Below are 25,115 nucleotides of genomic sequence, written 5' to 3' on the forward strand. Positions count from 1 at the left end.
CAGGGCGGGATCCCTGGAGCGCTGGCCCTTGGAGGATGCCACAGGATCGGAGGCCCGGGGAAAGACCCTGGACAGAGAGAAAGGGGGTGAAGATAAGGAGCATGAGATGGCATAGAGAACGAATGTGGAGTCGATTCAATGGAGTGCCGGACTGGAGATGTTCTGCTGATGACAGCATTGTGTACAGTGCTAGTACAAAAAATAATGGACAGGACATTCTGGAGACATACTCCTGTACATTCTGAGTACCAGGAAGTAAAAATGACATGATCTTCACTTTTATTTTATTTTCCATTTATTGCATATGGAGCATACTGCTATGCTGTGCTCTACCAAAATGGAGATTTAACTATTGGCAGAAGATGATGAGATTTTTGTTTAAAAATGTTGCTTGTTCCATGAAGTTGGAAAATGTACATAAGTATTGAGCCTGCATTTTAATGCATATGGTTATTTTAAATATGGACATTTCATTTATTTCAAATATTGACACTTCAATGGGGAATACACATGGATATATATATTTTTTTTTTCTATTCTGAAAAGGTTTGTTTGTTTGCTTGTTTATTTGGTATAGCGCAAAACCAAACCCGAAGGGGTAGCTGGGGGCAGACAATACAAGGATACTTGAGAACTTGGTTACAGGAAAAATACAGTTTATACAGTTCACATTGGTAATAAAGGTGCGTGTCCAAGAAAATGCGAAACTACAGTTCAAGCTAGTTAACCCGAAATCAATTCATCTAGTTACAGTCATCTAGTGTCTCTAGAGCAGGTGGCAATGGGACGGTCAAGCTAAGTGTCATTGGAGTGTATCCAGCTGAGGACTTTTCGTCTGAAGCTAGGGTAAGGTTGGTCCATTCTGAGATCCAGAGGGAGTTTGTTCCAAGTTTGCGCAGCTATGACTGGAAAACTAGAACCGCCAGCTGTACTCTTTTTGTATCTAGGGACCACTAAGGTATAGGCGTTAGTCATTCTAGTGGGACGGTTTGAAGTTCTCTTGTGGACTCTGTTTACCAGGTAAGGGGGGGCTATATTGTTAAGACATTTGGAGGTGAGGGAGAGTGATTTGAGGGCAATCCTGTCTTTGATTTTTAGCCAGTGGATATTTTTCCTAGAGGTGGAGATATGAGCTCTATTAGGAATATTTAAAGCTACTCTAATAGCGTTATTTTGGAGAGTTTGGAGTTTATCAAGGATATACTTGTTAGATCCTGCATAAAGAGCATTACAGTAATCCAACTTGGATATGATGAGTGCATTAGCTAGTGTGATGCAGCTAGTCTCAGTTAGAAATGGTCTACATGCCCGGATCAATTTGCAAGTATATGCAGTAGAAGATGCTAGTGAGTTAGTTTGTTTCTTGAAGGTGAGCGCTGAGTCGAGATAGACCCCAAGGGTTTTGACTGAAGGCATCACTTTGATGACATTATTGTCGATGTTGAATGAGGCATAGTTTGGGTCAAGTTTTTTGATGGCCAGCTCTGAGCCGAGGATCAGTAACTCAGTCTTGTCATCATTCAGGCAGAGGCCGTGAGATGCCATCCATGCCTGAATGAGGAGATATATCTTATTTACTAAGGCTGTGTCTTCCAAGAAGTTGCCCGAAAGGGGGATTAGGATCTGAGTGTCATTTGCGTAATTAGTGTCGATGATACCCAGTCTGTCCAACTTGTCAAACAGGGGCTTAGTAAAGATGTTATACATCGTCAGAGATACACATGATCCTTGAGGGACACTGCATGAAACTTGTGTGGGATCAGCGGCTGCTAGGGGGGAGAAGACTCTCATTGTCCAGTTTGCAAGGAAGGATTGTACCCAGGTTATGGCATCACTTGAAAAATGAGCGGCAGAACTTAGGTGATTGCATAAGACTGCGTGATCTACCAAGTCGAAGGCCGCAGATAGGTCAAGGAGGAGTAGCATAGCTGATTTACCATTGTCCTTCAACTCGTCAATTTGGGTCTTGAGGTCAATCAGGGCTGTTTCAGTACCATGAAGGGGACGGAAGCCAGATTGCCGTGAGCCTAGTAGATTGTTAGTTTCTAAGTAGTCCTGAATTTGCAGGTATGCTACTCTGTCAATAATTTTAAGCAGAAATGGGACGGTGGTGATGGGTCTGTAATTTGTCGGTATTGCGGGGTCAAGTGATTGTTTTTTTAGCAAGGGAAGCACCCAGGATTGTTTGAGGTTATTGGGCACTAGGTTAGACTTAAAGGATGCATTGATGAGTTTAGAGATGAAGGGGATTAGGTCTCTAGCTGCATCCTTTATAATTTGAGCCGGGCAATTGTCTCCTTTGCAGTTGGAAGGCTTTAGAGAAAGTATGATTTTTTCTGTCTCCAATATAGATATTTGTCTGGAGCTAAATAGGTGAGGGGTGTTAGGTTGGTTTGGAGGGAGCTGTGGTTGAGGTGTAGGTTCCGTTGGCAGGAGCACGGAAACTTTTTTATTGGCAATTTTGGTTTGGAGCAAGCTAATTTTGCCCGCCAGGGCATTTTGTATATTAGTGCACCAGAGCTTATTTTTAGGAATGTTGTCAGTCGGGGTTATAGGTGATTCCATTTCACGGAGGATGGAGAATAGCTCCTTGGCATCTGATTTGGCCTTAGATATTCTATCATTAAAGGTATTTCTTTTGTTGCTTATAATTTCCTTTTTATACTGTTTGGCGAGAGTGGCTAATTTAATTTTGTTCTCCTCAGTGGGTGAGTGTTGCCAAATTGACTGCAGCTTTCTTTTTTGAATTCTAAGGTCGTTCAAGTGTGGTGTGAACCAGTTGTTTAGGTGACAGAGTTGTTTGCTTTTGCGTGTTTAGTAGGGGCAATCAAGTCAAGTGCCTTGATCATCGTGTTATCATAGGCTTCCACAAGCGACGTGGGGTCTGTGATGTTATCTAGATTGTCGAGAGTGGGGAGGAGGTGGGGTAGGAGTTGTTCTGCTGTGATGTCTTTTTTACTTCTGGTGGGGAGTGGCGGGGCCATAAGTATAGGTTTGGGTCGGATAATTCAAGTGAGGCATTGAATACAATTAAATAATGGTCAGTCCAGGATTGTGGCATTATGTTGGTAATGCTAATGTTACAATTCCAATCAGCAACCCAGTCTAGGGTCCTGCCTTTGGCATGAGTAGGGGAGGAGATTTTTTGTGTTAGGGCATAGTCATTCAAAAGTGAGGCAACAGATAGGGCGTGTTTGTCATTCCAGTCATTAAAGCCCAAGTTAAGGTCTCCCAGTAATAGTATTTGAGCATGGTCTTTAGTATTATTAGTTAGGATACTTGTTAGGTCGTCTTCAAAGGTTCCTAGTGGTCCAGGTGGTCTGTAGATGACATACATGGTGAGGGTGCGGTTACAAGAAAGGTGAAGTTTAGCAGTAAGGAGTTCACATGATGGAAATAGCAAGGTAGTAGCTAATCTAATAGGTAAGGTAGATTTATGGATGATAGCTAGGCCACCTCCTTTGGTGTTGGGTCTGTCAACTCTTAGTATTTGGTAGCCGTCAGGTATAGCTAGCATGATGGCAGGGCCAGCCGCCTCATGGAGCCATGTTTCGGTTATGACTAGTAGGTCTAAATTTTCATTGGTTAAGGTGTCCGAGATCTCTGTAGCGTGGGCTACCATAGATCTGGCATTGATGAGAGATCCAGTTAGTGATAAGGTACTGGTTGGTTTAGTCGAGGGAAGTTGTTTATTTTTAGTAGGGGTGACTCTTTGTGGAGGTGACTGGTTACTAGTTATGGGGGCAGGGTGTATAGTGGCAGATTTGAAGTATTGCAAACGTTTGTTTGCTAGATCGATATAACCTCTATAGTTGTGGTGGGATGATGGTTCATGAAGACGGGACAATCTTGCCCTCAGTCTCATGTTTCTGTCCTTAGAAGGGTATGAGGCAGCGGATGCAAGTGCCATGGTGGTGAGGAGGCTCAGTACAAGGTGTAAGGTTTGGTATTGGGTGATTTTCATTATGGTCGTGGGCAGGGAGGAGTTGATGATAGGCAAGTCCAAGTTAGGGCTATAGGTGTAGGCTGGTGCTACATGCAAAGGCGTGTAACTATATAAGTTATAGCAATTCGGTAGCAGGGAAGTCTAAGCAATCTATAAAGAGACATTATATTGGTAGTTAGGTAATCTAGGCAAGTACAAATAGGCTAGGACCTAGATGGGCAGGCAAACTGGCCAGTACAAGTGGTGGCAAACTAGGCAAGTACAGATGAGCTAACTAAGGCGGTGTATCAACTAAATGCGAGAGTCACAGAGCAGCCAAAAACACATTGGGATACATAAAGTAACTAGGGCAGTGTTTCACCTATTGACGATCATAAGGCACAGCACAAATTAGAAGGCATGACACAAATCAAATGTGGTCTATTGGCGACCATAAGGCACAACACAAATCAGAGGCACAAATCAGGTGTAGTCTATTGGCGACCATAGGGCACAACACAATCAGGTGTAGTCTATTGGCGACCATAAGGCACAACACAAATCAGAGGCACAAATCAAGTGTAGTATATTGGCGACCATAGGGCACAACACAATCAGGTGTAGTCTATTGGCGACCATAAGGCACAACACAAATCAGGTGTGGTCTGTTGGTGACCATAAGGCACAACACAAGTCAGAAGGCACAAATCAAGTGTAGTCTATTAGCGACCGTAAGTTGCAACACAGTTCAGGTGTGGTCTATTGGTGACCATAAGGCACAACACAATCAGGTGTAGTCTATTGGCGACTATAAGGCACAACACAATCAGGTGTAGTCTATTGGCGACCATAAGGCACAACACAAATCAAGTGTGGTCTATTGGCGACCATAAGGCACAACACAAGTCAGAAGGCACAAATCAAGTGTGGTCTATTGGCGACCATAAGGCACAACACAATCAGGTGTAGTATTGGCGACCATAAGGCACAACACAAATGAAGTGTGGTCTATTGGCGACCATAAGGCACAACACAAATCAAGTGTGGTCTATTGGCGACCATAAGGCACAACACAAGTCAGAAGGCACACATCAAGTGAGTCTATTAGCGTCCGTAAGGTGCAACACAGTTCAGGTGTGATCTATTGGCGACCATAAGGCACAACACAAATCATAAGGCACAAATCAAGAGTGGTCTATTGGCGACCCTAAGTGCAGCACATGATGCAGTGTGGCAAGGTCTGAGTCCAGAGTAGGACAATAGGCTGAATTGGGTAGCACCTGGGTTCGAGTAGGACACTTAAGCCAATAGAGCCGTAAGGCAGCAGCTGAGTTCCAGGTCTTGCCTAAGCTACAGAGTTGAAAGTGTCATGTGCGAGGACGGAATTAGGGTGCCAGAGCGCAGATCTATAGGCACAAGCTGGCGGGTTGGAATGCTAAGGTGCAATTGACTGTGGTAGAGAAAACAATCATGTTCCCAAGAACTAGAGTGGAGCTGGGAGAGGCATCTGGCCTACCTTGTATTTGGCACGGCACATGGGTCTCGATCCTATCGCCTGCTGCTTCTGTGGTGGGTGGAGGGAGCTCCTACTCCTCCCTGGTGCAGCCGGAGATGCTTCCAAGTGTGAGGGCTCCAGCACAGCAGATTCAGTTCCGGTCAGTGATGTAGGTTGGGTGTAGCGCTCACATACGCCAAACAGGCGAAGAAACAGGCCTTTTCAGTGAGGGCCTTCTCGGGTGGAGGGCCAGCTTCCGCCTGGCGGTGGGGGGTTCTGGGCAAAAAGCTAGGCGTTGCTCGGCAACTGGCACAACAGCCTCGTTTTCATGCCGATCGGGCGGCCATCTTAGAGGCAGGCGCACGGGGGAACAAAGGCTTCCCAGCTGATCCGGCGCTTCGCCTGGATGCGGGGAGCATCGAGGCTCGTTTATGCAGCTGGCCGAGAAATGCTGCAGATAGGGATCCGTGATGGGGCATCTGCTTCAGTGTGCAAGCAGGGTGATCCTCGTGTTAGTCTGTGTGCACGAGAGTGCAGCTGGAACTGGTCCTAGTACGGTGTGCTGGGGGTGGGCTCCTGCCCGCTCCCGGACTCCGGATGATCTGATTCAAATGGTGAAGAAACAAGCCTTTTCAGTGAGGGCCTTCTCGGGTGGAGGGCCGGCTTCCGCCTGCCGGTGGGGGGTTCTGGGCAAAAAGCTAGGCGTTGCTCGGCAACTGGCACAACAGCCTCGTTTTCATGCCGATCGGGCGGCCATCTTAGAGGCAGGCGCACGGGGAACAAAGGCTTCCCAGCTGATCCGGAGCTTCGCCTGGATGCGGGGAGCATCGAGGCTTGTTTATGCTGCTGGCTGAGAAATGCTGCAGATAGGGATCCGTGATGGGGCATCTGCTTCAGTGTGCAAGCAGGGTGATCCTCGTGTTAGTCTGTGTGCACGAGAGTGCAGCTGGAACTGGTCCTAGTACGGTGTGCTGGGGAGGGGCTCCTGCCCGCTCCCGGACTCCGGATGATCTGTTGTTGTGTTTCTCCTGCATTGATATCTCAGGTGATCCCGGCATGAGAAAAAGGAGGGAGATGTAAAATGAGATGTGTAGGGAGAGATAGTGGAGATGTAGTGACACTATACAGGGAAGGCAGTAAGTGGAACATGACATTATTTTCAGTGGAGGCAGTAAATTGAATGCAAACTACAGACAGCAAATGTAAATGCACATCAAGCACATTTAAAATGATCAATTTTATGGTTAATGGGCCATCTGTCCAGTTTTCACTGAGTACATATGTTAACCCAAATTAATCAACTAAAACTTTCCACTAATTAATATTTTAACCTTTAACAAAGCAGTGCAAAATGCTCCAGATGACAGATTATGTTTTTCAGTGGAAGTTTAAACGTGCAGGCAGAGTGCATTGTCTCTGGTTTCATTCAGAAGGCGCTATTGTACTTCTCAAGAAGCAATTGATACAAACATCATGGGGAGGTGGTTCTCTGAGGAAAGAGATGACAAACAGCTCGGCTGATGTAGACATCAGAAGAAAGGACAGGTTGTAGTTTGAGTGTGAGGGCTAACACATACGTTTATCAGGCAGAAGAGGTGGGTCAGTATTTTGTCCAGAGGAGACCAGGAGTGTAGCTCTCAGCAGAGAGGGCAGAGCGGTGCTGTGCAGAAAGGCAAGATTATCCCAGGCAGCAGTCTGAGAAGATGGGTCAGAGAGAGGTTGCTGCCTTCAAGCTGGGTTACCTGAGTGCACGGTTTGAGGAACTGCTTTATGCTGGGAGGACGACAAAGAACCTTGCTCCTATTTGATGTGAATATATATATGATAATTGAGCTGCATGTGCGCGAATGTGTTCTGAGATAGCCAGGGAAGCGTTATTTTTATGTAAAAGAATTCAGCACCTTTCAAATGTCATTTGGGGAAATTAAATTTTATACTAAAGGTAGTTCTTGCCAAATCTTCATGACCCAAGATCGAAGTGGGTGAAATTTATACTGTGTTCTCATGTTGAAATTTCTCTCTTGCTGTTTATTCTTGCTGAATGATATTGCAGGACTATTTATGTTGCTATTCAATGTTGCTGTTTTTTCAATTGGTAAGTTCAATTATAAATGCACATTCTGAAAGTTACCGCGTGTCTTGATACATAATTTGTGTTTCTCGAGTTGTGTCATTTGTTCACTGTGGGTTCACAGAGAGACAGATTGTATGAGTGTGATGTCTCAACTATGCATGCTGACAGCTGAGTAGATCTGTCAAAGACAGTAGTCCAGTTTTGTAAATAAGTGACTGGAATGAAATGACAATTAGCACTGTCAAGTTTCCATAGTTACAAACTCTGCTAGATTGTGCATACAGTTAACCCTAAATAGAACAAAATGTGCAGAGGGGAGTTTTGTCACATTATATAGGGCATCACCATAAACATGCTGTTCCACCACGTTACCACTATTTTAGCACGGTACTAAAATACCACCAAATTTGGTAATAGCCCTCTAACAAAATCCCTAACATATTTTGGTGCGTTAGCCTTGTGGGAACAAACTGTAAAACAGTTGCTGGGCATGGCAAGTGTGTTTAGCACAGCCATCTGGTGCACTTAAAAGGGGACTAATTATGTTAGGTGATAGTGTGGTGCTGCGCACAGTGTCATTATGTCCCAAATTGAAGCACATTTTTCTTAGCTGGTGAACTACCTGGAGGCTAAGCTATTTGCCCATGGGGTGTGGTCATTAGAAAATGCTGTTTTATGGCAAGATCCCATATGCGGTGAGGTGCAAAAACAGCCCTTAAATGACATTTTTGAAGAAGGCAGCATTGTCCAGGTCTGCCTCTTGAGATTGTTGCATAGGAGATCACTTAGAAGCAGTGCATGATATATTCAAAGTTCTTCAACTACCCAGGGAACTGTATAGACAATACTTTCATCTAACCCTTGATACTGCTACTGCTAGAATCATTAGAGGTCTTAATGAACAGGAAAACATATCATGGGCAGACTTTGAAAAAGAGGTTAGACATCACTTCTCACCATACCAGTCGATGCAACATGTCAAGAAAGCAGCGTATACAATGACAGCGAAGCCAAATGTGTTGCCTCGCCAGTTCCTCTAGGATTTAAAACAAGCGTTCTTCCATTTTGATGTATCTTTTAGCCCTAATTATGCAGAGTTTAAGACTGCATTCTTTTATGGCCTGCAAAAAGACATTATATCACAGTTAATTTCTAAATTTTTCCAGGGAAAAGCGCTAGAGTGGATTGTAGAACAGGGGACTAAACTGTATGAAGTAATCTATTGTCAAAGTGAAGAGGGGTCTAGAAATAAGGAAGCAAAATCAAAATGTAAAGATTCCACACCAACAGTAATGGAGAGAAAATCTGAAAAAATGCCACGTGAATCAGCCCAAACCCAGTTAGGGCACAATATGAAACATAACCAGAAAGGCGTGCCACCACGGAGGACGCCACCCCAAACATCTATGTTCCAATCACTTGATACGAGCAATCGAGAAAATGACATTAGTCCTAGATATTTGGGTTACAGACCTAGTGTGGGATACCGGCCCGATATATCAGGCATGAATAACAAACAAAATCAAAATCAATCAGAGATTAGGTGCACAGAGCTGGTTTGACCCTATCTCTATGGTATATGGCCATCAAGACAGGCCATGGTATGTGGATAGGTTCATTGAAAATGTAAATCAGCATAGGGGACAGTTCCCATCAAATGAAAGACAAATCATGAACTATGTCCTGCGCTTTTATAATCAGTCACCACCACCAGTCGACCACAACCAAAGGATGGTCACACCGCGTTCTCGACCTCCTATGACCCAAGAATTCAGAAATTACTCAAATAGAAATCAGTCTCCTGAGAGATACCGAAATAGGTCCAGTCAGGGTGAATTTAACCAATATTGGCCTAGGCCTCAAAGAGAGGAATCCAGGGAAATGGACAGTTTTCAGTTCCTTGAGTCCCAGAGTAAAATTTTGTCTGAGCAGATAGAAAAACTCTGTGCAGTCCAAAAACAGCAGTCATGTGAGGGTGCAGAATGTCAGAGGAGTGATCTTGTGCGTTCTGACAAAAAGGGGCTATGTAATAGCTCCTGCAATGGTAAAAGTAAAGAATCCCATGAAATAGTTTTGTGTAATGGACCTGAATTGCTTGCTGAATCAAATGTGAAAATAACTACCAGTGAAAGTGAAACAAGTAGTACACATCCACACACAAAGGGCGTCTGGATTAATTTAGAGTTGAATCAAACTATCGAGGTGTGTTCAGATGAAAGACAAAAAGGAGAAATTGAACAAAAACCTAAAGAACAGAGAGACAGATTTAAAGGAGACATTTTATGCGACGATAAAACATCAGATGAAGAGCAAGGGTTAGTGATCAGAATACGCTCCCTTGATAGTCAGAATAACAATGAGGTCCAGACAGGAAAACTGGGTGCTGAAAAGGAGGGTGAAGGCAGATCACCTGAAGAGTATTTTGAGCCACACATATTTCAAATGACCGAAAAGACTGATATATTGCAAGATGTAAATAGGTGTTCTGAGACAGAAAATGAAAAGCTACCACATGATTATTGTGTGGATTTCAGTCAAAAAACTGCAGCGTGAACACTGATGGTCCCCTATCAGAGGGGCAGACAGTGGCTACACTCCAGGTGTGTTCTGAACATGGATAAATGCACAAAGATTCAAAAAATGAAATGGGCAAAAAGGAGGGAAAGCTATCATTTCAATTGCCCATGTGTTTGGCAAAAAGTGAAAAGTGACTGAGAAAGATGAGTCCTGAAATCAGTAAAAATTCACACTTTTTGTATGTGCTGGAAGAAGCTGAGGACAGGTATGGTGCTCCCATCACTGTGGAAGAGAAATGCAATGCATTTGCAATGAATGACAACGGTGCACAGGCCACGATCATTTCCAAAGAGTTAGTGAAAAGTATCAATGAAGGGAACCCCACAAAATCATATCAAAGTGAGACAAAATGAAAGCCCTGTGCACAATTTTAATGGCGAGGAGATACCTTTTGAAGGTGTCAATGATGTTGACATAAAGATAGGAAAACACAGGATGAGACAGGAAGTTTTGATTACATACATCAGTGAAATTCCGTTTCTGATGGTGACGGATTGCCTGAAGAGGTTGTCGCCCCTCATTGATGGGGTAAATGGGGTTTTATGGTCCTTAGCCAAAAAGCTATTGAGGGCTAAGAAGGTGAGGTCACAAAACAACAGTATAAAAGAATGCCATACTGTTTTTAAGTCAGATGATGCAGTGGAAGTCTATCTTCAGAACGGCTGTGTTCCTGGTGGCACTGTCATTCTAATGTGTCAGGGTGAAATGCAAGATGAAGAAGAGAAACAGTCTCGAGAGATTTATTTGGACCCCAAGAAAAAATGGCAAACAGAAATAGATGAAAACATATTATTTTTTTTCTTAAAAGAAGAAAAATACAAACCACCTGTCATTTCAGAGATGAACACAGCGAAACACATTCTGACCCTTTCTGGAATACAAATGGAGATGGGCAGCCATGGATCCCTATTTGTGTAAATGGTCATTCTGAAATAATAAAGGCCACTTTAGCACTTGAGCAGGAAAGAAGTTTCATTAATGAGAACATACTCCAGTGAATAATTGACAGGGAAGAGGTCCCAATATTCAGAATAGAAAACCAACACATTTTTGGGTTGGATAATCCGGACTCAGGGAATAGAGTTGTAGGAAGATGCATTCTAAAAATTACAATTGGCCCGAAAACTATCTGTCACAACATGTGGCTAGTGAGTGGGACGCAGAATAACGTTTTTTTGTGAAATTACAATATCCACAGGATGTGATTAGTGTTAGATTTCCTTAATCACAAAGTGTGGTCCAGATTGGGGGGACCTGCACCTGAATTTGAAGACAAGAGGCAAGCTTATAATTGTGCACAAATGGTGCCATATACAATTGAACTACAGGTGAAGATGGATGTCACCATTCCTGCATTCAACGCACAAGTTACCATAATGCTAAAACAGAGAAATGGACAGGCGATGAGGGATTCTGATGCATTTGTTTGCCTAAATGAATCCATGAGGCAGCAAGAGCTAGAATGTGAATATACACATTGGTAAATGTTGGGGATGGACCTGCGCAAATCCTGGTGGACAATAGAAGCTGCCAGGATATTCATCTAGAAGAGAATTCATCATTAGGAATGGCAATACAAAAATATCAATATACTGAATGTTTCAGTAATGCAGTAATTCAGTAATGCAGTGATTGGGAATATCAATGAAAGATATGTGAATGCGCAGGGGGAGTTGCCAGAATTTTTGGACTTCCAACCTAAAGGAATATTCAAAATTCAGTCTGTGTGTCCTTATGAATCAAGTGAGAACGTGTGCTCTCACCAAGATAGTTGCATATTATTTGATTTAAAGGAAAATTAAAGCAGCGTGTTGGATTGGTAGTCAAGATTCCAAAATATTTAAATTTGTCTACTCTCCAAAGAGATACAGCCACACAGTTAGAGGAGAGCACAGAGATTCCTACATTGGAGGATTTCCCAGAATTTTAAAAAATGGTAGAGGAACAGGTTCAGACTGCAGATGCATAAACAAATGAAAATATTTATGAAGTTTAAAGATGATTTGCCAAAGACGCATATGATTGTGGCCTAACCAGTCTGCATGTTGCCACTTTGCCAGAGGGACAAGGTAGGGAACCAGTATTTGTGCATAAATATCGGTTGCAACTGTCATGTTTGGAATCATTAGCTGAGATAATTAAGAATCTAGAATCCAGAGGGATGATTAGGCCCAATCATAGCAGTTCAAATATCCCCATTTTAGGCGTGCTGAAACCGAATGGTCAATGGCGTTTGTGTGCAGAGTTACGAGATCTAAACAAAAGAGTACCTGTTTCCAGGTGTCCACTTCCATTTATTGTTCTATGTCTCACACAGGTCTATGGGTCAAAGATGTTTACCACATTAGACCTTACAGCTGGATACTGGTGCGTGCCACTTGCTGAAGATATACAAAATTTGTTTGCATTTTCGTTTGACCAATCCCAATATGCAATGTCTAAAACACTCTTTGCGTATGTCAATAGTGGGAGTGAATTTGGGATCTTTTTGAGGAAGGCGCTCCCCGATGCAACAGAAAGGGGGACAATAGTTTATGTAGATGATGTGCTGATTGAAAATGAGAATCTGAAGAGTAATTTTATTGAGATTAAACATGTGTTTGGCCAGTTACAGATGGCAGGAGCCAAAGTATCTTTGCAGAAAGCACAATGGTGTAAAACGAAAGTGATGAGGTGAATAAGCATGGGTTAAATCCACAACAGAAAAAGGTGGAGGCAATACAGAAGTTGAAAGATCCTACTAACTTGAAATGATTGAAGAGCTTATTAGGGATGACAGGATATAACAGAAAATATATTGAGGATTATGCAGAGATTACTCAATCCTTAACCAAATCACTGAAGCAATGTGTACCCTGGAAGTGGGAGAAGGAGCAATGTGAAGTGGGGGCTAAGCTGAAAGAATGGCTCACGAAGGCGCCATTTTTGTCCTATCCCATGAAGAACCAGTATTTCTTCGTAGAAATAGGGTTCACTGATCAATGCATGTCAGCTGTATTATCTCAGAGGCATGATTTAAATCGCAAAACAATTGCTTATGCGAACACAGTGTTATCTCAGATTGAAACTAAATTCAGTGAATGTGAAAAAGCACTCCTAACCACTGTTTGGGCATTGCAGCATTTCTGCCCCATCATTCAAGGGGAAAAAGTAATCATTGAAACAAATCACCAACCCCTACAGTTTCTGCAAAGTGAAAGAATTAGGTTGGTTAATTTGGAACAGTCCAGAAATACTTCTTGGACGTTGGCATTACAGCGGTTCCCTGTGGAAGTAATATATGGACAGAATAAAAAGAGCCCAGTTGCCCAAGGGCTGGTGGATCTGCATGATTGTGCAGGTGAATGTATACCTGATGAAGCAGAAATAGAATCTAATTTGAATGCGTTTGAACAATCCCCACATAAAGCTTCTAATGAATTCTGTATAAGGATCTTCCAACAGTGTATGTAGATGCGTGCGCGTATCATGTGGGAAATAATGCAGAAAAAGAGCCTGTGGCAGGAATGGGAAATATCTGGTTTAAACGTGACAACGTTCCAAGTGCCAGCATGAGAAATGGATCTAGGAGTAGCCAAATAGCAGAGTTAGCTGCTATTTACAAGGCAGTTGCTACTTCAGTTGAGAATAAACTCAAATAGATAGTTTTAGTGACTGACTCTGATTAGCCACAAAATAGTTTTGTGGAATATATACCTGGCTGGAAGGCAAAAGGTATGCTCACATATAACAAAAAGCCTCTTAAACATGGGAAAATGATCCAAGCCATAGAAAAACTAGTGTCAGAAAATGAATTAATAATACACTGGAGGAAGATCCGTGGCCATTTCAAGACACCAGGTGAGGACAAGGATGGGAATGACAAAGCAGATCAATTAGTCAAAATTCGAGCTGTGATGGGAGAGTTGTTTCCCAATGAACACCTACTTGGAGAAATACAGGTAGATGCAATCACACGCTCTAAATCTCCAAAAGAAGTCGAACGGCCTCTAATACAATGGAGTTATGATACACCAGATCAGAACCTGATCAAAGAACAAAAAGAAGACCCAATTCTAGGCACAATTTATGATCATTTAGTGGATGCAGAACAACATCCTCTGACTGAAAAGGATTGCAAAGGAAAAGAAGAGTTGAGGGTACTGTTAAAAAACAAAAAGAGACTTTGGTTATAAAATGGATTGACGATTTGATAATCTGTAACAGGTCAAATCCAATAAGTGGTGCCTCTGTCATTTCCGGGACTGATGTTACATCATGCACATGACGCGATAACTGCAGGACACAGAAGTTCACAAAAAACTTTTGACATTTTTAAAGATTATGCTTATTGGCCACATATGTCGCAAGATGTTTAACTATACACCAGAGGGTGTCTGGTATGTGCACCATTTCAGCCTGCTTCACCTATGCATAGAGCTCCATTAATGAAAAGAGGTTTAGGTCCATTGTAGATATATTAAAGAAATGTGTGGCTGAGGCTGGCTCTAGTTGGGATCTTCGGCTGCCTTTAGTATTGATGACCATCAGATTGACCCCTGGTAAATTAACAAATGGCAGTACTCATGAAATATCGACAGGGAGAAAGATGGTGTTACCGCAACGGTTACTGTACAGGACGCCTGAGCAATTTCTTGTAAATGCATCCACAATTCACATATATGTGGAAGGGTTAAGGAAGAATTTACAATGTGCCTTTGCATTTGTGCAGCGGCATCTAGAGAGGGCTGCTGATAGTGCAAAAACATATTATGACAGGAAGACATCTGTAAGGGAATACAAATTGGGATATCAAGCATAAAAACTCTAAAGTTCTTGCAGCGTGGCAAAGGCCATTTGAAATAATAGACAAGGTGTCCCCTGTGGTGTACAGATAAGTTAAAAAGGAGGGTGAAGTGACAATGGAACAAAATATCCATGTAAATCAAATAAAGCCTTTCCACCCGAAACATGAGGTGAGAAGGTTGGAGCAAGTTGAGACTAGTTGAATAAAAATAATAAATGCAGTAAAAATAGAGCTAACACAAGAATCAAGGTAAATACATCTGCTTTTCAGTGGATATAATGGGAAATGGTAAGGGGTTTTGAGATGAAGAAACATAATGGGGGAGGCGTGTATTTTTATAATTATTTTGGTTGCATGGTGTGGGATGTTTGTTTTATTTTGTATAATGATGGATTTATTTTCAGGTGTTCCAGTTGGCAGACAGTATCCGTGGAGCCACCATAATGACAATCCAATTTTATTTTCAGATATTGCAGCAGAAGAGGGATAGAAAATTGTTTTATGCTAGGTACTGAATCTGTTTTTTTTCTGCTTACTTTATATGTCTAATTCCTTGCTGCGGCAGGGCCGGATCCTTGGAGCGCTGGCCCTTGGAGGATGCCACAGGATCGAAGGCCCCTGGAAAGACCATGGACAGAGAGAAAGGGGGTGAAGATAAGGAGCATGAGATGGCATAGAGAACGAATGTGGAGTCGATTCAATGGAGTGCCGGACTGGAGGTGTTCTGCTGATGACAGCATTGTGTACAGTGCTAATACAAAAAATAATGGACAGGACATTCTGGAGACATACTCCTGTACATTCTGAGTACCAGGAAGTAAAAATGACATGATCTTCACTTTTATTTTATTTTCCATTTATTGCATATGGAGCATACTCCGATGCTGTGTTCTACAAAAATGGAGATTTAACTATTGGCAGAAGATGGTGAGATTTTTGTTTGAAAATGTTGCTTGTTCCCTGAAGTTGGAAAATGTACATAAATAATGAGCCTGCAATTTAATGCATATGGTTATTTTAAATATGGACATTTCATTTATTTCAAATATTGACACTTCAATGGGGAATACACATGGATATATATATTATTTTTTTCCATTTTTTAATTTCTATTCTGAAAAGGTTGTTGTGTTTCTCCTGCATTGATATCTCAGGTGATCCCAGCATGAGAAAAAGGAGGGAGATGTAAAATGAGATGTGTAGGGAGAGATAGTGGAGATGTAGTGACACTATACAGGGAAGGCAGTAAGTGGAACATGACATTATTTTCAGTGGAGGCAGTAAATTGAATGCAAACTACAGACAGCAAATGTAAATGCACATTAAGCACATTTAAAATGATCCATTTTATGGTTAATGGGCCATCTGTCCAGTTTTCACTGAATACATATGTTAACCCAAATGAATCAACTAAAATTTTCCACTAATTAATATTTTAACCTTTAACAAAGCAGTGCAAAATGCTCCAGATGACAGATTATGTTTTTCAGTGGAAGTTTAAACGTGCAGGCAGAGTGCATTGGCTCTGGTTTCGTTCAGAAGGCGCTATTGTACTTCTCAAGAAGCAATTGATACAAACATCATGGAGAGGTGGTTCTCTGAGGAAAGAGATGACAAACAGCTCGGTTGATGTAGACATCAGAAGAAAGGACAGGTTGTAGTTTGAGTGACAGGGCTAACACATACATTTATCAGGCAGAAGAGGTGGGTCAGTATTTTGTCCAGATGAGACCAGGAGTGCAGCTCTCAGCAGAGAGGGCAGAGCCGTGCTGTGCAGAAAGGCAAGATTATCCCAGGCAGCATTCTGAGAAGATGGGTCAGAGAGAGGTTGCTGCCTTCTAACTGCGTTACCTGAGTGCACGGTTTGGGGAACTGCTTTATGCTGGGAGGACGACAAAGAACCTTGCTCCTATTTGATGTGAGTATATTTATGATAATTGAGGCGCAGATGTGCGAATGTGTTCAGTCAAGTGTTATTTTTTATGTAAAAGAATTCAGCACCTTTCAAATGTCATTTGGGTAAATTACATTTTATACTAAACTTAGTTCTTGCCAAATCTTTATGACCCAAGGTCGAAGAGGGTGAAATGTACACTGTGTTCTCATGTTGAAATTTCTCTTTTGCTGTTTTTTCTTGCTGAATGATATTCCATGACTATCTAAATGATAGGAGTGCCTATCTTTGAAGGAGAATTCCTTTTTTCCTAAAAACAAATGTTACCTGCTGCTGTTCTCAGCCCAGCATTGCGAGCTGACAAGGGGCTCTTGCTGGGAGCACACACTTCCTGGAGGAGGCGGAGCTGATCTGCGGTCACGTGGCAAAGCACGTGACTCTACCCATCTTTAAAAGGCAGACACAACCGCCCGAGTGGAGATTGCCTATCTTTGAAGGAGAATTGCTTTTTTCCTAAAAACAAACGTTACTTGCTGCCGTTCTCAGCCCAGCATTGCGAGTTGACAAGGGGCTCTTGCTGGGAGCACACACTTCCTGGAGGAGGCAGAGCTGATCTGTGGTCATGTGGCAAAGCACGTGACTCTATCCCTCTTTAAAAGGCACACACAACCGCCCGAGTGGAGAGTGCCTATCTTTGTAGGAGAATTTCTTTTTTCCTAAAAACGAACGTTACCTGCTGCTGATCTCAGCCCAGCATTGCGAGCTGATAAGGAGCTCTTGCTGGGAGCACACACTTCCTGGAAGAGGCGGAGCTGATCTGCGGTCACGTGGCAAAGCACGTGACTCTACCCATCTTTAAAAGGCAGACACAACCACCCTTGCGGCGTTAGGCCCGTCAGGAGTCAAGCCCAGTGACTGTTGAGCGACTGTTTGGTGCGGAGGCACTAAAGGTACATTTCTGGCCTCACTGCATTGTATACCATTCCAGCAGTCCTCAATCAAATCTTGCTCCTGAGGTTGGTGCGCTTCTATCTTATTTTAATTCGATCTAGCTGGGAGGTTTATAGATGAGACTCTGGAGCTCACCTCTTCCGGAAGATATGGCGGACCAAGGAGGTTCATACCTGGCTGGCCAGGGCAATGCGGCCTCAGCTGCGCTCGATTCTACTGTCCCAGGAACATCCCAGCCAACCATTCGGGTCACTCAGGCCACCATTGACCCAGGCAGCCAGCTGGCTATTGAAGTTTATTTCCCTCCACCCCTCATTCAAGAAGGATGGAAAAGAGGGCTGGAATACACATTAACAACTAAAAAAATCCAGAGTAGAATTAATGAACACGTTGCCAGAAAAAGGAACAAGAGCACTAATGACCTAGCCGAACTTTCAGTTATTACTGGCCAGCACTCCAGGGAAAATCAGGAGGGCGATGAAAGTCCATCACCCTCCTTACCTATTGTTTGCCCCCGCCTAATAGGACTGATATCAACCAACACCCCAGAAAGCACTGCTGGGATTCCAAGCTGAACAAGAAGGGCCCACTACTCCGCCTCCAGGGGTGTCCTCTCCAGCTAGTGGAAATACACTGACAGCAATGAGCTTCGTACTGAACTCCCTGGTCTCTGTGTTTGAACTCCTAAAAACAGAGGTGCAAACACAAGCAGGCGTTTTGTTGGAACTTGCGAACGAAGTGTCAAAGAATGAATCAACAACGACGGCACTCAACAACATCATGAACATAATCGTGATTCCAACCATAAAAGACTCACAAATAGAGGGAGTGAAACAAGGATTGGACCTCACCCAAATCCATATCTTACTAAAGGAAGGGGCAAAGAGCAACTCTTAAAAAATCTCCCAGTGGAAATTCGAAACATCACAACCAAGAATCAACCACAGATAGAAGAGGGTCCTTTCGATTGTTTTGATGATACTCCATTGTCAGATTCGGTCTTAGAAGAATTCCGAAGACTTGCTAACGTAGATATAGAAGGTATAGAGGAGATCCTGGAGAGCCCACAGGAAGTCACTACCGCAAACCCCCATGACTGCTCACATGGAGAAGTAAATCTCAGTCCAGTGACTCCCCGCAACCCCAAGAGAAGAAGACGACAAAAGCAGAAAAAGAGGGCCAATGCTAAAGATACTCGTCCTTTCCCACAGTCGGAGAAAACTTTGTAAAAATCAAAAAATAAAAAAAAAATAGTTTCTAAAAACTCTGGAACTAATGCATTTCTGCAAAAAATTACATTGATTGAGGACAAAACACCAGATCTAGATGTCGATGTACCCCTAGTTGTTGAACCAACTCAGAGCACAAGCCAAAGTAAATCTAAGACCAGTAAAGGGGGTCCTGGCAAAAATGGAAAAAAAAGGCTCCTGTAAAAACAAGGGAGGGGAAAAGTGACATGAAGTTACTAACCTCAAATATGGGCATACAAACTGAGCCCATAAGTACCGTGAGTGGGGTTTCCAACAATCAAAGTTTAAAAATGGCCCACACGAACATTAAGCTAGCCCCTATTTTCCTAAAAAATAAGGCCCAAAAAGAAAAAAAAGATAACATCAGCGGTGTGGCTTTACAAAAAGCACAAATAACATCAGATTAGCTCCCATCTTCTTAAAAACCGCTGTGAAACCTTCTGTTCGAACATCAACTCTGGCTTCTCCTCAGCCTCTGGCCATTTCTGACAAAGCCTCAATTGGGCACTCAATGAAGTGGATTGTCGGAATGGCTTGGGAAAATCTAGAAATTTAGAGCCGCGCCCACAGAGCAGGGGTAGAGAGGAGCTAGATGGCCCCTATCACACTACTTTTGCAAGGAAAGTAGAGCCAGAAGTGGCTAACTTCACAATTCCAAGGGTTTGGCTAAGACTTGAGAAACCAAACAGGTATACTTCACTTTGCAGATCAGCCCTGCTGTCAGAAATCAGAAAAAACTACAATCTGTTTCTTTTCACATCAGATGACATTGAGTATGTTAAATTTCCAGAAGCTGATGATAATTTTTTGTGGAAGTCGGTCTAAACTCCAGAAGAGCCCAACAGGCCCTCATTAGTAACAAAATTGAACTGGCCAGAGCAGGCTTGATGGTGTTTGAGCGGGAAGAGGAAGACAGGCCTAGAAACCACACCAGCATCCAAATAGGAAGAGAAGATGCCTCAAACCCTGCAGGAGTAGTTATTTCAGTGATAGAGCCATCAAGGAATTTGACATCTGGACTTAATCTGAATGAGAATCTCATAATGAAACTCCCTGAGATTATTTCACAAATCTTCTCGAAACTTGGTGAGGAGCAAAATAGTATTTAGGCAAAATGGCTTAGGAGTAGTCTCCTGGAACACGAGAGGCTCCAGCTTTTTAAAGAAAAAGCTACTTATAAATAATTTGTTACAAAATTACGATATTTTGTTACTCCAGGAGACTTGGCTCGTCAACCCCATAGAGATAGAGGGTTTTACAGTCCTAAAAATTGGGGCCTCACAAAAATCAAAAGGGAGATCAGCAGGCGGACTCATAACAGTACTCAAAAACTCAAGTATTAAAGAAATTGTCCCATTATGCAATAATGTGGCAGGCATACAAGCCAGCAAAGCGGAGCTAGACTTAGACAACTCTAGCACAACCTTAGTGCTCATCAACATTTATTGGAACCCAGCCAGTATAAATCTCCAAGAGTTTACAGAAAACTTACACACCATTCTGACAGCAGTGAAGATTGAATATGAGGGAGCTCATATCATAGTAGCAGGGGACTTTAATGCAGACCATATTATCCCAGGGAATGCGCGGGCTGCACAATCTAAACCGGGGAGGCTACGAAAGGGGAAATACTGATGGGACTTCCTCTCCTCCTGGGATCTCGAAAGGATTCCTGAGCAAAATGGGGGTAAGGAATCAGGAGGTCACACATGGCGTCAGGGGTCCTCGCACTCCACATTAGATTACATCTTTGTAACATCAGGTCTCTCATTATATTGCCCGAGCCTCACTCTCAACTGGGAAGGAGGCAGTGATCATGCCAGCTTGGAACTTCGGTTCCCGGATTCACAGAAAGCCTCTAACCAGCTCAGCCCCCAGGAACTGGTAGGCTCAAAAGGCAAATTGAGAGTGGCCAAATTTAAACATGGAGGGAAAAAACTGAATGAACTTCTTGAAGCAATTCCCGCACCATTGTGGATCGAAGAATTCCACCCAGAAAAATGTGGGAATTTTGTGTGGTCAATTTGTTCCCCCAATGAGATAAAGGCTGCAGGAAAACAAATACATATCCATCATTTTGATGAAGAAATACATAAACAAAAGAGAATCCTGCGACAAATAATACGCCACATAAAGAAAAAGGGAAGAGAAGACCATCGTGACAACCTGCAAAAAATTAAGAAGGCCAAACAATCCTACAGAAACTGGAACGAGAATCATAAACATCAAATATTACAAGAAGATGGGGAGAAAATGCTTCACTTACTTAATGCGAATAACTTCAGAAGCTTCTAGGCAGCACTAAATCAACTGGAGACTGGTCACAATAGTTCACTTTGCAACTTGGTTCCAGAGCAGAAATGGATCGACTATCTGACCAAGAACTTTGAACACCCGGGTTCGATAGAGTTTAGTGGGCCTTCCACTGATTGGTCATTGTCTTTAATCAACAAGACATTGAGGAGCTCATCCTATCTGCCTCCACATCAAAGGCAGCTGGACCTAATGGTCTCACCTATCAGGTATTAGAAAATCAGCCCAAACTGTGGGCAAAGCTGCTGAACAGGATCTACCCTCCATCACGGAAGAGCGCATTAATCATCCCATTTTTCAAAGGGGGCGACCGGTTTAGCCCTTGCAGCTATCGACCGATCGCCCTCCTGGATATAGACAGCACACTTTTTATGCGACTACTATTGAAAGAACTCACAATCTGGGTTGATGCCAATCAGATTCTCTCCCAGTACCAAACGGGTTTCAGGAAAGGACTCTATACCAGCTTAAATGGTCTCTTCCTGAATCTACTTAGTGAAAGTTCCAACGAAAAGGAGGGTACTCTGCTATTCGGGGAAAGGGTGGACCTGTCCAAAGCGTTGGATCTAGTGGACAGGTCACTTCTCTGACAGAAGCTCTATAACTGGGGGATTCCATCTCCCCTATTGGCTATCACCATATCACCATCAGGGTGAGGTTGGACAACGTCGGCAACCTCTAAGAGGTAATACAGGTACTTAAGGGTGCTTAGGTGCCCCTTTGTTCTTCAACTTATTCTTGTCAGACCTTGGGGATTTCCTTGCTTCAGCTTCAATGATATTGCCTAGGATAAATGGGAGAAGAACACATTGGCTGGCTTTTGCGGATGACATCGTCTTGTTGGATGGCTCTGCGATTGGGCTGCAGCGGCTCCTGCTCAAACTACGTGAATATGCCAAGCTAAATGGTCTCATAATCAATCCTTCAAAATCCAAAATTCTCATATTCAAACATCCTAGGAAAAACCTGCCCTCTAGGATCTGGACTCTAGATGGCAAGGAAATTCCTGGGGTTGATGAGCTCACTTACCTGGGCTATGAAATCTTCGCTTCCCCAACCTTGAGCAAGGTGATATCGGTTATACTTGGAAAAACCTCTAAAATCATGGCCCAGATGAAGAACTTAAAAGGGAAGTTCTGCAAATTCTCAATATCACCACTTGTAAAATTCTACATTGGCAAAGCAATTCCAGTTCTCCTCTACGGCCTGGAAGCAAAACCTCTGCTCTGGAATTATGAGTGGAACAAAATCGAGGGTCACTTGTGGAAATCAGCACTACACCTCCCACTATGTACCCCTTTCACCAGCCTGAGATTTGAATTGGGTCTGATTTCCCTGGGCTGTCGTGCAGATTGGAAGCTCTTATCGCTTTATTGCGATATTATTACAGCCAGAGTGACCACTCTATACTTCGACGTAAATGAACAACGCAAAAAGGCAAAATCAAAGCAACTTCTCAGTCTGGAGGGAAAAGTGGAAGACATTCTGCTGAGGTTGAACTTAACAACTGAAATACTTATTCACAATCCCTCGAAGGTCAAAAAACAACTCAAAATGTGTGACTGGATTCGAGCGATCGAAGGAGTCAGGATTCTTAATCCACCGAATCTCTTTCTGAAAGCGGAGAGAAAAGTCGGCACACTGCCACGTTATCTCCAAAAGTTCCCTGATCAAAACATTAGAAATAATTTCCTTAGGATAAGATTAAACCTGGCGCATACTGGGGAAATTTTGGTCCAAAGAAACCAGGGTGACATAGCAACAAAGCTCTGCAGGTCTTGCGATCCCCCGAACCTACAATCTCTTAGACACTTGTTGTTAGAGTGCGAGGGTACCTGGATTACAAGACTGCAGTTGCTTGGAAGATTTGTGTCTAGAGAGGAGGGTTTAACACAGGACTCCTTCTGGGACAGACTTATTTCTGGCCAAGAAGTCATGCTCACTATGGCAATCATAAAGGTTCTGGAAAAATGTTCGATAATAGAAAACTACAGTTAAAATGTGGCACAGTGTGCATGACTTACAAGTTTGACCTGTCTTGCCTAGTCACCTTGGGTGGTCCATTTCGCTCCGTTTTTGTAATGTTCCTGGCAAATAAGGGTTACCATTTTTCTTTCTTTTAATTTTTGTAAAGGTTTTCTTTGTAAAACCAAAAACAAATAAATAATAATAAAAAGAAAAAGATATTCCATGACTATTTATGTCGCTATTCAATGTTGCTGTTTTTCAATTGGTAAATTCAATTATAAGTGCACATTCTGAAAGTGACAGCGTGCCTTGATACATTATTCATGGTTCCCGGGTTGTGTCATCTGTTCACTGTCGGTTCATAGATAGACAGATTGTATGAGTGTGATGTCTCTTATATGCATGCTGACAGCTGAGCAGATCTGTCAAAGACAGTAGTCCAGTTTTGTAAATAAGTGACTAAAATGAAATGACAATTAGCACTGTCAAGTTCCTGTAGGTACAAAGTCTGCTATATTATGCTTACAGTTAACCCTAAACAGAACACAAGGTTCAGAGGGGAGTTTTGTCACAGTATGTAGGGCATCACCATAAACAGGCTGTGCCATCACGATACCACTATTTTACCACTATTTTTATCACAGTACTAAAATACCACCAAATTAGGTAATAACCCTAACAAGTCTCAGATGTAATTAAAGGGATGCTAATGCACGGAGCACATGATTGAAAATGCACAGATCACGTGTCTGAAATTGAACATTACCTCAGGATGGTATTTCAATGGACCAGGCTGCACTAAATATAATACTAATATAAATTAACATCTTAACCCAACCCTAGTAACATGTTACTGAATCCCTTAACAATATTTAGTGCAAATTAGTCTATGTCAAAATAGCCTGAAGACAGATTTGGAAAATGCATGATGCTCTTTAAAATGGGAAAATAAACGTTCAGGCCGAATACTTGCGCTGGCTGATGACACATGTGAAGATCCGTTTCACTGAAAATAAGGCATTGTGTCGAAGCAGGAAGCAAGGAGTGATGTATCTTTTGCCATCCAGCAATTAAATCACGTGCCGTTTTCAGTGGAATGATCTGCAAGGGGAGGTGTTTCCCTTGAGTGGCAGTGAGATGTAATAAAAAGGGTTTGAGAGGGAGTAGCTGATCAGACATCTTCAGGCATTGGGAGACTGTGGAACAGGGATCTGGCTGGAGACAGAGTTCAGTTCTGGCAGGCTGTCTGGTGTTGAAGAGCTTCCTTATCTGAGTGACCCTGGGTAAGGCATGCAGAAAGATCGATGAAGAATTCTGTGCTAAACTGAAGCAGAGACATTGCCAACATTCTAGGTGACTATGAGTCTAGGTGAGAAGCTGCTGTGTTGTATGGGGTCAGTTAGTCAAGGCTAAGTAGAATCTTTCATGTTAAATGCCATCTATTTTTATACATGTTTTGAAAAGTTAGTGTTTTTGTTCTTTTCTCAAAGTGTATTTTTCTTGCCAAGTTCCAGGTTGCCAGGGACAGTTGGTAAGACTTGACACAGATAAAAATAGAAGACTAATGCAATGTATTTGCACTGTGAAATTCAATTTGGACATAACTGTTACTCTTTGTAATTCGCATATTTCTATTTTACGATGAAGAAACAAACTACAAAGTAACTTGTAGTTTTATTGCTTTTTTGATACATGTGGTCCTTTTTATTTGTTATGCATAAAAAGACAGAAGAGTGACACGAGATATCTAAAAATGAAGTAGCTTTTTAGCTAGAGAGTCTAAATGAATGTGCAGTGTTTTAATATGAATTGTGTTACACTTGTTGAAACTCAGCCAAAAGGGTGCAGAACGTGAAGTGGAAGTATATCTTCAGAATGGCTG

General features: G+C 42.5%; 1 protein-coding gene across 2 annotated transcripts in view; it reads left to right on the top strand.

Moving 5' to 3' along the window:
- LOC138566852 (uncharacterized) overlaps nt 1–23,361 on the top strand; it is a 155,495-nt gene extending 132,134 nt beyond the window's left edge. For both annotated transcript variants that reach the window (XM_069644555.1, XM_069644556.1), the window contains one exon: nt 4–23,361. In XM_069644555.1, coding sequence (XP_069500656.1) covers nt 22,040–23,263 — 1,224 coding nt within the window. In that variant the 5' untranslated portion in view covers nt 4–22,039 and the 3' untranslated portion in view covers nt 23,264–23,361. The remainder of the gene's footprint in view (nt 1–3) is intronic.
- Nucleotides 23,362–25,115: the final 1,754 nt, after the last annotated feature.

This window comes from Ambystoma mexicanum, chromosome 2p (genome assembly GCF_040938575.1).
Source record: "Ambystoma mexicanum isolate Mex_15411 chromosome 2p, UKY_AmexF1_1, whole genome shotgun sequence".
NCBI classification, from domain to species: Eukaryota; Metazoa; Chordata; class Amphibia; order Caudata; family Ambystomatidae; genus Ambystoma; species Ambystoma mexicanum.